We start from the raw sequence: 13204 nt of genomic DNA, 5'->3' as shown, positions 1-13204 counted from the left end.
ATTAGAGGATTCTAGCGACAATATGAGATTAGAGGATTCTAGCTACAGTACGAGATTAGAGGAGTCTAGCTACAGTACGAGATTAGAGGATTCTAGCTACAGTACGAGATTAGAGGATTCTAGCTACAGTACGAGATTAGAGGATTCTAGCTACAGTACGACATTAGAGGATTCTAGCTACAGTACGAGATTAGAGGATTCTAGCTACAGTACGAGATTAGAGGATTCTAGCTACAGTGCGAGATTAGAGGATTCCAGCTACCAGAGATGGGCTGCATTCCAAATGGAACCCTATTGCCTATAAAGACAAAGGATCTGATCGTGGACTACAGGGTACGGAGAGCAGAGCACACTCCCATTCACATCGACGGGGCTGTAATGGAGCGGGTTGAATAGTTTCAAATTCCTCTCTGTCCACATCACTAAGGATCTATCATGGTCCACACACATCAACACAATTCCTCCATGTCCACATCACTAAGGATCTATCATGGTCCACACACATCAACACAATTCCTCCCTGTCCACATCACTAAGGATCTATCATGGTCCACACACATCAACACAATTCCTCCATGTCCACATCACTAAGGATCTATCATGGTCCACACACATCAACACAATTCCTCTCTGTCCACATCACTAAGGATCTATCATGGTCCACACACATCAACACAATTCCTCCCTGTCCACATCACTAAGGATCTATCATGGTCCACACACATCAACACAATTCCTCCCTGTCCACATCACTAAGGATCTATCATGGTCCACACACATCAACACAATTCCTCCCTGTCCACATCACTAAGGATCTATCATGGTCCACACACATCAACACAGTCATGAGGACGGCATGACAACGCCTCTTCCCATTCTGGAAGCTAAAAAATATTCGACATGGGACCTCAGATCCTCTAAAAGTTATACGGCTGCACCATTGAGAGCATTCTGACCGGTTGCATCACCGCCTGGTATGGCAGCTGCTCGCCATCCGACCGCAAGGCGATACAGAGGGTAAGTGAGTACAGCCCAGTACATCACTGAAGGCTAAAATCCTTGCCTTCCAGGTTCTTAGTACCCAAGCGCTGTTAGAGGACTTGCCAAGTTAGATAAAATCAAAGAGGAAGGCCCTAACAACTATCAGACTCCAGCCGCCCAAGTCACAGACTGTTCTCTCTGCTTCCGGGTGGCAAGGGGGCGGCAGGGTAGCCTAGTGGTTAGAGTGGAGGGGCGGCAGGGTAGCCTAGTGGTTAGAGTGGAGGGGTGGCAGGGTAGCCTAGTGGTTAGAGTGTAGAGAAGGCAGGGTAGCCTAGTGGTTAGAGTGGAGGGGCGGCAGGGTAGCCTAGTGGTTAGAGTGGAGGGGCGGCAGGGTAACCTAGTGGTTAGAGTGGAGGGGCGGCAGGGTAGCCTAGTGGTTAGAGTGGAGGGGTGGCAGGGTAGCCTAGTGGTTAGAGTGTAGAGAAGGCAGGGTAGCCTAGTGGTTAGAGTGGAGGGGCGGCAGGGTAGCCTAGTGGTTAGAGTGGAGGGGCGGCAGGGTAGCCTAGTGGTTAGAGTGGAGGGGCGGCAGGGTAGCCTAGTGGTTAGAGTGGAGGGGCGGCAGGGTAGCCTAGTGGTTAGAGTGGGGGGTGGCAGGGTAGCCTAGTGGTTAGAGTGGAGGGGCGGCAGGGTAGCCTAGTGGTTAGAGTGGAGGGGCGGCAGGGTAGCCTAGTGGTTAGAGTGTAGGGGCGGCAGGGTAGCCTAGTGGTTAGTGGAGTGCGGCAGGCGGCAGGGTAGCCTAGTGGTTAGAGTGGAGAGGCGGCAGGGTAGCCTAGTGGTTAGAGTGTAGAAGGCGGCAGGGTAGCCTAGTGGTTAGAGTGTAGAGGCGGCAGGGTAGCCTAGTGGTTAGAGTGGAGGGGCGGCAGGGTAGCCTAGTGTTTAGAGTGTAGAGGCGGCAGGGTAGCCTAGTGGTTAGAGTGTAGAGGCAACAGGGTAGCCTAGTGGTTAGAGTATAGAGGCGGCAGGGTAGCCTAGTGGTTAGAGTGGAGGGGCGACAGGGTAGCCTAGTGGTTAGAGTGTAGAGGTGGCAGGGTAGCCTAGTGGTTAGAGTGGCGGGGCGGCAGGGTAGCCTAGTGGTTAGAGTGGAGGGGCGGCAGGGTAGCCTAGTGGTTAGAGTGGAGGGGCGGCAGGGTAGCCTAGTGGTTAGAGTGGAGGGGCGGCAGGGTAGCCTAGTGGTTAGAGTATAGAGGGGCGGCAGGGTAGCCTAGTGGTTAGAGTGGAGGGGCGACAGGGTAGCCTAGTGGTTAGAGTGGAGGGGCGGCAGGGTAGCCTAGTGGTTAGAGTGGCGGGGCGGCAGGGTAGCCTAGTGGTTAGAGTGGAGGGGCGGCAGGGTAGCCTAGTGGTTAGAGTGGAGGGCGGCAGGGTAGCCTAGTGGTTAGAGTGGAGGGGCGGCAGGGTAGCCTAGTGGTTAGAGTGGAGGGGCGGCAGGGTAGCCTAGTGGTTAGAGTGGAGGGGCGGCAGGGTAGCCTAGTGGTTAGAGTGTAGAGGCGGCAGGGTAGCCTAGTGGTTAGAGTGGAGTGGCGGCAGGGTAGCCTAGTGGTTAGAGTGGAGGGGCGGCAGGGTAGCCTAGTGGTTAGAGTGGAGGGGCGGCAGGGTAGCCTAGTGGTTAGAGTGGAGGGGCGGCAGGGTAGCCTAGTGGTTAGAGTGGAGGGGCGGCAGGGTAGCCTAGTGGTTAGAGTGGAGGGGCGGCAGGGTAGCCTAGTGGTTAGAGTGTAGGCGGCAGGGTAGTCTAGTGGTTATAGTGGAGGGGCGGCAGGGTAGCCTAGTGGTTAGAGTGTAGAGAAGGCAGGGTAGCCTAGTGGTTAGAGTGTAGAGGCGGCAGGGTAGCCTAGTGGTTAGAGTGTAGAGAAGGCAGGGTAGCCTAGTGGTTAGAGTGTAGAGGCGGCTGGGTAGCCTAGTGGTTAGAGTGTAGAGGCGGCAGGGTAGCCTAGTGGTTAGAGTGTAGAGGCGGCTGGGTAGCCTAGTGGTTAGAATGGAGGGGCGGCAGGGTAGCCTAGTGGTTAGAGTGTAGAGGAGGCAGGGTAGCCTAGTGGTTAATGTGGAGGGGCGGCAGGGTAGCCTAGTGGTTAGAGTGGAGGGGCGGCAGGGTAGCCTAGTGGTTAGAGTGGAGGGGCGGCAGGGTAGCCTAGTGGTTAGAATGGAGGGGCGGCAGGGTAGCCTAGTGGTTAGAGTGGAGGGGCGGCAGGGTAGCCTAGTGGTTAGAGTGGAGAGGCGGCAGGGTAGCCTAGTGGTTAGAGTGGAGGGGCGGCAGGGTAGCCTAGTGGTTAGAGTGGAGGGGCGGCAGGGTAGCCTAGTGGTTAGAGTGGAGGGGCGGCAGGGTAGCCTAGTGGTTAGAGTGGAGGGGCGGCAGGGTAGCCTAGTGGTTAGAGTGTAGAGGCGGCAGGGTAGTCTAGTGGTTATAGTGGAGGGGCGGCAGGGTAGCCTAGTGGTTAGAGTGTAGAGGCGGCAGGGTAGCCTAGTGGTTAGAGAGAGAAGGCAGGGTAGCCTAGTGGTTAGAGTGTAGAGGCGGCAGGGTAGCCTAGTGGTTAGAGTGTAGAGGCGGCAGGGTAGCCTAGTGGTTAGAGTGTAGTGGAGGCGGCTGGGTAGCCTAGTGGTTAGAATGGAGGGGCGGCAGGGTAGCCTAGTGGTTAGAGTGTAGAGGAGGCAGGGTAGCCTAGTGGTTAATGTGGAGGGGCGGCAGGGTAGCCTAGTGGTTAGAGTGGAGGGGCGGCAGGGTAGCCTAGTGGTTAGAGTGGAGGGGCGGCAGGGTAGCCTAGTGGTTAGAATGGAGGGGGGCGGCTAGTGTTTAGGGTAGCCTAGTGGTTAGAGTGGAGGGGCGGCAGGGTAGCCTAGTGGTTAGAGTGTAGAGGCGGCAGGGTAGCCTAGTGGTTAGAGTGGAGGGGTGGCAGGGTAGCCTAGTGGTTAGAGTGTAGAGAAGGCAGGGTAGCCTAGTGGTTAGAGTGTAGAGGCGGCAGGGTAGCCTAGTGGTTAGAGTGGAGGGGGTGGCAGGGTAGCCTAGTGGTTAGAGTGTAGAGAAGGCAGGGTAGCCTAGTGGTTAGAGTGTAGGGCGGCAGGGTAGCCTAGTGGTTAGAGTGGAGGGGCGGCAGGGTAGCCTAGTGGTTAGAGTGGAGGGGCGGCAGGGTAGCCTAGTGGTTAGAGTATAGAGGCGGCAGCGTAGCCTAGTGGTTAGAGCGTTGGACTAGTAACCGAAAGGTTGCAAGTTCAAATCCCCAAGCTGACAAGGTACAAAATCTGTCGTTCTGCCCCTGAACAGGCAGTTAACCCACTGTTCCTAGGCCGTCATTGTAAATAAGAATTTGTTCTTAACTGACTTGCCTGGTTAAATAAAGGTCAAATAAAAGAATAAAAAGCAGTACTGGAGCGCCAAGTCTGGGACCAAAAAGCACCTGAATAGCTTCTACCCCTCCAAAGCCATAGTACCGATGAACAGTTCATCTTTTATTTTTTATTTTACTAGGCAAGTCAGTTAAGAACAAATTCTTATTTACAATGACGGCCTACCCTGGGCCAAACCCTGCCGTAACCCGGACGACGCTGGGCCAATTGTGAGCCACCCTATGGGACTCCCGATCACGGCCAGTTGTGATAGAGCCCGGTATCGAACCAGGGCCTGTAGTGATGCCTCTAACACTAAGATGCAGTGCTTTCGACCGCAGCGCAACTCTGGAGCCTCAAATGGCTACCTGAACTATTTACATTCACTCCCCTTTTTACTATTTATCGATCCACTGGACTCTACCCACTGGTCTCTACCCACTGGTCTCTACCCACTGGACTCTACCCACTGGACTCTACCCACTGGTCTCTACCAACTGGTCTCTACCCACTGGTCTCTACCCACGGGACTCTACCCACTGGTCTCTACCCACTGGTCTCTACCCACACACCCACTGGTCTCTACCCACACACCCACTGGTCTCTACCCACTGGTCTCTACCCACTGGTCTCTACCCACACACCCACTGGTCTCTACCCACACACCCACTGGACTCTACCCACACACCCACTGGTCTCTACCCACTGGTCTCTACACACTGGTCTCTACCCACTGGTCTCTACCCACACACCCACTGGACTCTACCCACTGGTCTCTACCCACTGGACTCTACCCACACACCCACTGGTCTCTACCCACTGGTCTCTACCCACTGGACTCTACCCACACACCCACTGGTCTCTACCCACACACCCACTGGTCTCTACCCACACACCCACTGGACTCTACCCACTGGTCTCTCTCTACACACTGGACTCTACCCACACACCCACTGGTCTATACCCACTGGTCTCTACCCACACACCCACTGGACTCTACCCACACACCCACTGGTCTCTACCCACACACCCACTGGTCTCTACCCACTGGTCTCTACCCACTGGTCCCTCAACCACATATACCTAACCAACCTGGTACCCCTACCCACATATTACCTCAACCACCTGGTACCCCTACCCACATTTTACCTCAACCACCTGGTACCCCTACCCACATATTACCTAAACTACCTGGTACCCCTACCCACATATTACCTCAACTACCTGGTACTCCTACCCACATATTACCTAAACTACCTGGTACCCCTACCCACATATTACCTGGTACCTCAACCCACATATTATCTCAACTACCTGGTACCCCTACCTACATATTACCTCAACTACCTGGTGCCACTACCTACATATTACCTGGTTCCCCTACCCACATATTACCTCAACTACCTGGTGCACCTACCCACATATTACCTCAACTACCTGGTGCCCCTACCCACATATTACCTCAACTACCTGGTACCCCTACCCACATATTACCTGGTACCCCTACCTACATATTACCTGGTTCCCCTACCCACATATTACCTCAACTACCTGGTGCCCCTACCCACATATTACCTCAACTACCTGGTGCCCCTACCCACATATTACCTCAACTACCTGGTACCCCTACCCACATATTACCTCAACTATCCTGGTGCCCCTACCCACATATTACCTTAACTACCTGGTGCCCCTACCCACATGTTACCTCAACTACCTGGAACTCCTACCCACATATTACCTGGTACCCCTACCCACATATTACCTCAACTACCTGGTACCCCTACCCACATATTACCTCAACTACCTGGTGCCCCTACCCACATATTACCTCAACTTCCTGGTACCCCTACCCACACATTACCTCAACTACCTGGTGCCCCTACCCACATATTACCTAAACTACCTGGTACCCCTACCCACATGTTACCTCAACTACCTGGTACTCCTACCCACATATTACCTGGTACACCTACCCACATATTACCTCAACTACCTGGTACACCTACCCACATATTACCTCAACTACCTGGTACCCCTACCCACATATTACCTGGTACCCCTACCCACACATTACCTCAACTACCTGGTGCACCTACCCACATATTACCTCAACTACCTGGTACCCCTACCCACATATTACCTGGTACCCCTACCCACATGTTACGTGGTACCCCTACCCACATATACCTAACCAACCTGGTACCCCTACCCACATATTACCTCAACCACCTGGTACCCCTACCCACATTTTACCTCAACCACCTGGTACCCCTACCCACATATTACCTAAACTACCTGGTACCCCTACCCACATATTACCTCAACTACCTTGTACTCCTACCCACATATTACCTCAACTACCTGGTACCCCTACCCACATGTTACCTGGTACCCCTACCCACATGTTACCTCAACTACCTGGTACCCCTACCCACATATTACCTTGTACCCCTACCCACATATTACCTCAACTACCTGGTACTCCTACCCACATGTTACCTGGTACCCCTACCCACATATTACCTCAACTACCTGGTACCCCTACCCACATGTTACCTGGTACCCCTACCCACATATTACCTCAACTACCTGGTACCCCTACCCACATATTACCTGGTACCCCTACCCACATGTTACCTGGTACCCCTACCCACATATACCTGAAAATCTCACTCAACCAACCTGGTACCCCTACCCACATATTACCTCAACCACCTGGTACCCCTACCCACATTTACCTCAACCACCTGGTACCCCTACCCACATATTACCTAAACTACCTGGTACCCCTACCCACATATTACCTAAACTACCTGGTACCCCTACCCACATATTACCTCAACTACCTTGTACTCCTACCCACATATTACCTCAACTACCTGGTACCCCTACCCACATGTTACCTGGTACCCCTACCCACATGTTACCTCAACTACCTGGTACTCCTACCCACATATTACCTTGTACACCTACCCACATATTACCTCAACTACCTGGTACACCTACCCACATATTACCTCAACTACCTGGTACCCCTACCCACATACCTGGTACCCCTACCCACATATTACCTCAACTACCTGGTACCCCTACCCACATATTACCTGGTACCCCTACCCACATGTCACGTGGTACCCCTACCCACATATTACCTCAACCACCTGGTACCCTACCTGATACCCCTACCCACATCTACCCACATATTACCTCAACCACCTGGTACCCCTACCCACATATTACCTCAACTACCTGGTACACCTACCCACATATTACCTAAACTACCTGGTGCCCCTACCCACATATTACCTCAACTACCTGGTGCCCTGTACCCACATATTACCTGGTATCCTACGCACATATTACCTGGTACCCCTACCCACATATTACCTAAACTACCTGGTGCCCCTACCCACATATTACCTAAACTACCTGGTACCCCTACCCACATGATGCCTCAACTACCTGGTACTCCTACCCACATATTACCTGGTACCCCTACCCACATATTACCTCAACTACCTGGTCCCCTACCCACATATTATCTCAACTTCCTGGTACCCCTACCCACATATTACCTAACCAACCTGGTACCCCTACCCACATATTACCTCAACCACCTGGTACCCCTACCCACATATTATCTCAACCACCTGGTCCCCCTACCCACATGTACATATTACCTCAACTACCTGGTACACCTACCCACATATTACCTGGTACCCTTACCCACGTATTACCTCAACTACCTGGTACCCCTACCCACATGTTACCTGGTACCCCTACCCACATATTACCTCAAATACCTGGTATCCCCACCCACATATTACCTGGTACCCCTACCTATATATTACCTTAACTACCTGGTACCCCTACCCACATATTACCTCAACAACCTAATACCCCTACCCACATATTACCTGGTACCCCTACCCACATGTACATATTACCTAACCTACCTGGTACCCCTACCCACATGTACATATTACCTCAACTACCTGGTACCCCTACCCACATCTACATATTACCTCAACTACCTGGTAACCCTACCCACAAGTACATATTACCTCAACTACCTGGTACCCCTACCCACATGTACATATTACCTCAACTACCTGGTACCCCTACCCACATGTACATATTACCTCAACTACCTGGTACCCCTACCCACATGTACATATTACTTCAACTACCTGGTACCCCTGCACATTGACTCAGTACTGGTAGACATTGACTCAGTACTGGTAGACATTAACTCAGTACTGGTAGACATTGACTCAGTACTGGTAGACATTGACTCAGTACTGGTAGACATTGACTCAGTACTGGTAGACATTGACTCAGTACTGGTAGACATTGACTCAGTACTGGTAGACATTGACTCAGTACTGGTAGACATTGACTCAGTACTGGTAGACATTGACTCAGTACTGGTAGTCCTTGTTTATAACCATGTTATTGTTTTTGTGTTACTATTTCCTTCTTTTATTTAGCAAATATGTTTCTTATTTTTAACTCTGCATTGTTGGTTTAAGGGCTCCTAAGTATTTCACTGTAAGGTCAAGCTACACCTGTTGTATTCAGTATTTCACTGTAAGGTCAAGCTACACCTGTTGTATTCAGTATTTCACTGTAAGGTCAAGCTACACCTGTTGTATTCAGTATTTCACTGTAAGGTCAAGCTACACCTGTTGTATTCAGGATTTCACTGTAAGGTCAAGCTACACCTGTTGAAATTTAAGGCATGTGACCAATAACATTTGATTTGATTTGATTCAGTGCACTACCTCTGACCAGAGCCCTATAGGTCAAAATGTGCGGCACTATACAGTAGTGCACTTATGGGACACAACCTTCCTCTACCTATGTTGTTATGTTAACACAGGCAGCACTTACTTTTCATCGTTAGCGAACACCATGTTGTTGCTTCGCATGACGTGATGAAGAACGCTCTGAAAACCCGGAAGCCACTGATACATCTGAAGAGAGAAGGGAACAACGATATCAGTTCAGAAATCTTTTGAGCGTAACTAGTCCTAGAGGAGAGCAATACGGGCCAAAAATACAGGAAGGAGATGGATGGATTGCTGAATCATTCTTGTGAAACGGGGGAATTTACCAAGCCATCTCTGGGTTTCATAGTGCAATAACACACTGTTACACAAGGCCGCAGACAGAGACAGAGAGAGAGAGAGAGAGAGAGAGAGAGAGAGAGAGAGAGAGAGAGAGATATAGATATAGATATAGATAGATAGATAGATAGATAGATAGATAGATAGATAGATAGATAGATAGATAGATAGATAGATAGATAGATATCACCATGCTGAGGGGATGGCTGGCTACTTCCTCCTCCATATTGGTGTAAGGAGCCTCCAGGATCACACCATCAACAGCATAGCTTGGCTCCAGATCGGCTTGTGTTCCGGCCCTCAGATCGCGTGCTCTTTCTCTTGCCAACTCCATTGCTGTCATGACGAACATGGAAACATGTCATTACAAACATGGAAACATGTCAAGACAAACATGGAAACATGTCAAGACAAACATGGAAACATGTCAAGACAAACATTTAAACATGTCAAGACAAACATGGAAACATGTCAAGACAAACATGGAAACATGTCATGACGAACATGGAAACATGTCATGACGAACATGGAAACATGTCATTACGAACATGGAAACATGTCAAGACAAACATTTAAACATGTCAAGACAAACATTTAAACATGTCAAGACAATCATGGAAACATGTCAAGACAAACATGGAAACATGTCAAGACAAACATGGAAACATGTCAAGACAAACATTTAAACATGTCAAGACAAGCATGGAAACATGTCAAGACAAACATGGAAACATGTCAAGACAAACATTTAAACATGTCAAGACAAACATTTAAACATGTTAAACACGTCAAGACAAACATTTAAACATGTCAAGACAAACATTTAAACACGTCAAGACAAACATGGAAACATGTCAAGACAAACATGGAAACATGTCAAGACAAACATGGAAACATGTCAAGACAAACATTTAAACATGTCAAGACAAACATTTAAACATGTCAAGACAAACATGGAAACATGTCAAGACAAACATGGAAACATGTCAAGACAAACATGGAAACATGTCAAGACAAACATTTAAACATGTCAAGACAAGCATGGAAACATGTCAAGACAAACATGGAAACTTGTCAAGACAAACATTTAAACATGTCAAGACAAACATGTAAACATGTTAAACACGTCAAGACAAACATTTAAACATGTCAAGACAAACATTTAAACACGTCAAGACAAACATGGAAACATGTCAAGACAAACATGGAAACATGTCAAGACAAACATGGAAACATGTCAAGACAAACATTTAAACATGTTAAACACGTCAAGACAAACATTTAAACATGTCAAGACAAACATTTAAACACGTCAAGACAAACATGGAAACACGTCAAGACAAACATGGAAACGTCAAGACAAACATGGAAACATGTCAAGACAAACATTTAAACATGTCAAGACAAACATTTAAACATGTTAAACACGTCAAGACAAACATTTAAACACGTCAAGACAAACATGGAAACATGTCAAGACAAACATGGAAACATGTCAAGACAAACATGGAAACATGTCAAGACAAACATGGAAACATGTCAAGACAAACATTTTTGTCATAGATCCATTATTAATGTTATGTTCGATCAGTGACTTCCTTAGAGTTCCATAATGAATGCTTGAACTGCGTGCTGAAAGGTTATGTGTCACGTCCTGGCCATAGTTTACTTTGTATGTTTCTATGTTTTGGTTGGTCAGGGTGTGATCTGAGTGGGCATTCTATGTTGGATGTCTTGTTTGTCTATTTCTATGTCTGGCCTGATATGGATCTCAATCAGAGGCAGGTGTTAGTCATTGTCTCTGATTGGGAACCATATTTAGGTAGCCTGGGTTTCACTGTGTGTTTGTGGGTGATTGTTCCTGTCTCTGTGTTTTGCACCAGATAGGGCTGTTTTCAGTTTTTGTATGTTTGTTATTTTGTTAGTTTAATCGTGTATAGTTTCCTTATTAAATCAAATGAATCACAACTACGCTGCATTTTGGTCCGCTCCTCCTTCACACAACGAAGGCCGTGATATTATGTTTAAAGTCGGGGATCTTAAAGCACAACAAATTTGTAACACAGATTTATGTTACAAAGCTGTCATCAAGGCAAAGGGTGGCATCTTTGAATAATCTAAAATATATATATTTCTAAATTGGTTACTACATGATTCCATATGTGTTATTTCATAGTTTTGATATCTTCACTATAATTCTACAATGTAGAAAATAGTTTTAAAAAATAAAGAAAAACCCTGGAATGAGTAGATTTGTCCCAACTTTTGACTGGTACTGTGTGTATAATATACGAATTGCAAAAAAGCAGGATGTAAAACTACATATGAAATGGAATGACATAGGACACAAAAAAACAGGGACCCGGGTTTGGCTCTTGAGCACCACTATCAAAACTACTGGCTGGAATTATACAAAAAAGTTCCGGAGCATCACTTTAAATTGTTTGGAGAGTGTGTAGAGTGCGACTTCCTTTCATTTATACAGTTTATTCTCCCTCAGTCAGTACCTCTACACAGGGGTCATGGTTTTTAATAGAGGTTCTATCGGTGGCCGCGTGCATAAACTCAGTCTGCATACTGAATGTTGAGATTACGTTGAGGTCGGTCACTGACGTTGGCAGCTCAAACAGACTGGCACGCGGGCTACCGAGACCAGTCATTGACGTTGGCAGCGCAAACAGACTGGCACGCAGGCTACCGAGACCAGTCATTGACGTTGGCAGCGCAAACAGACTGGCACGCAGGCTACCGAGACCCGTCACTGACGTTGGCAGCGCAAACAGACTGGCACGCGGGCTACCGAGACCAGTCACTGACGTTGGCAGCGCAAACAGACTGGCACGCGGGCTACCGAGACCAGTCACTGACGTTGGCAGCGCAAACAGACTGGCACGCGGGCTACCGAGACCAGTCACTGACGTTGGCAGCGCAAACAGACTGGCACGCAGGCTACCGAGACCTGTCACTGATGTTGAAAACAACAGGGAAAATAACAATTGAGTGCAATTCCAAATCAAATGAATAAATTGTGAAATCGAAAATCAATGGTAGCTGTGAAGGTAGATAAATGACCTAGGTCAGAAGTGCTCAAATGTCCTGGATGGCAAAGGTCCGGTTCGATATTGTCATTTATCGGCGTAGTAACAACCCCCCCCCAGCTCACAACCCAAACTATTCACAACCCCTCCTGTTGGCAGAGAGAAAAATTAGTGGGTGGTTTTAAACCTAATTTTCTGCTGTTTTTTGTTGTTTTTTGTTGACGGTATTGACCTCATTCAGGGTCCGGCCCACGGTCCACCTATTGAGGTATGACTGAACTAACTTAAACCTATATCAGAGTCCGCTCACTATGAAAACTGTTGAGGGATCTGAAGACTTCTGACTTTGTTCATCGCCACTGACAAACTATATGTCCGATTCTCCACACTTTTCCCTGTCATGAATTTAAAAACATATTTGATTGGTGTAGGAACTGTCTGGAGCCGGAGGCAGTAACTCACCCTGTTCCTGTATCTTTACAGCAGCGTTGGTGGCCATCCTGCGGAGAGAGTTCACACATCTCCATTTTGGGGGAAAGAGTCTAGAATTAAACCCAGGGTGAATCCCAAAATGACCGCTAGGCCTTAAACCCTCTTCACTTGTGGAGATCTTAAGATAATTTTGATTAGTATAACCAATGGTGAAAACTTCCACCTAGCCTATCAGAGGGCAGGGTGGAG

The 13204-nt window shown here is 48.4% G+C and overlaps 1 protein-coding gene across 2 annotated transcripts in view; it reads right to left on the bottom strand.

Moving 5' to 3' along the window:
- The window catches only part of LOC135508538 (lysophosphatidylserine lipase ABHD12-like), a 52522-nt gene that overhangs the window by 35775 nt on the left and 3543 nt on the right, over positions 1-13204 (bottom strand). The window contains exons 8-10 of one of the 2 annotated variants that reach the window (XM_064928791.1): positions 12986-13023; positions 9676-9821; positions 9250-9332 (exon numbers count right to left, since the gene is read on the bottom strand). In XM_064928791.1, coding sequence (XP_064784863.1) covers positions 9250-9332; positions 9676-9821; positions 12986-13023 — 267 coding nt within the window. The remainder of the gene's footprint in view (positions 1-9249; positions 9333-9675; positions 9822-12985; positions 13024-13204) is intronic. The other variant, XM_064928792.1, reaches the window with a different exon arrangement.

The sequence above is a fragment of the Oncorhynchus masou genome, chromosome 21 (assembly GCF_036934945.1).
Source record: "Oncorhynchus masou masou isolate Uvic2021 chromosome 21, UVic_Omas_1.1, whole genome shotgun sequence".
In the NCBI taxonomy this organism is placed as follows: Eukaryota; Metazoa; Chordata; class Actinopteri; order Salmoniformes; family Salmonidae; genus Oncorhynchus; species Oncorhynchus masou.
The sequence above is the reverse complement of the archived record's forward strand: the minus strand, read 5'-3'. Positions and strand labels throughout refer to the sequence as shown.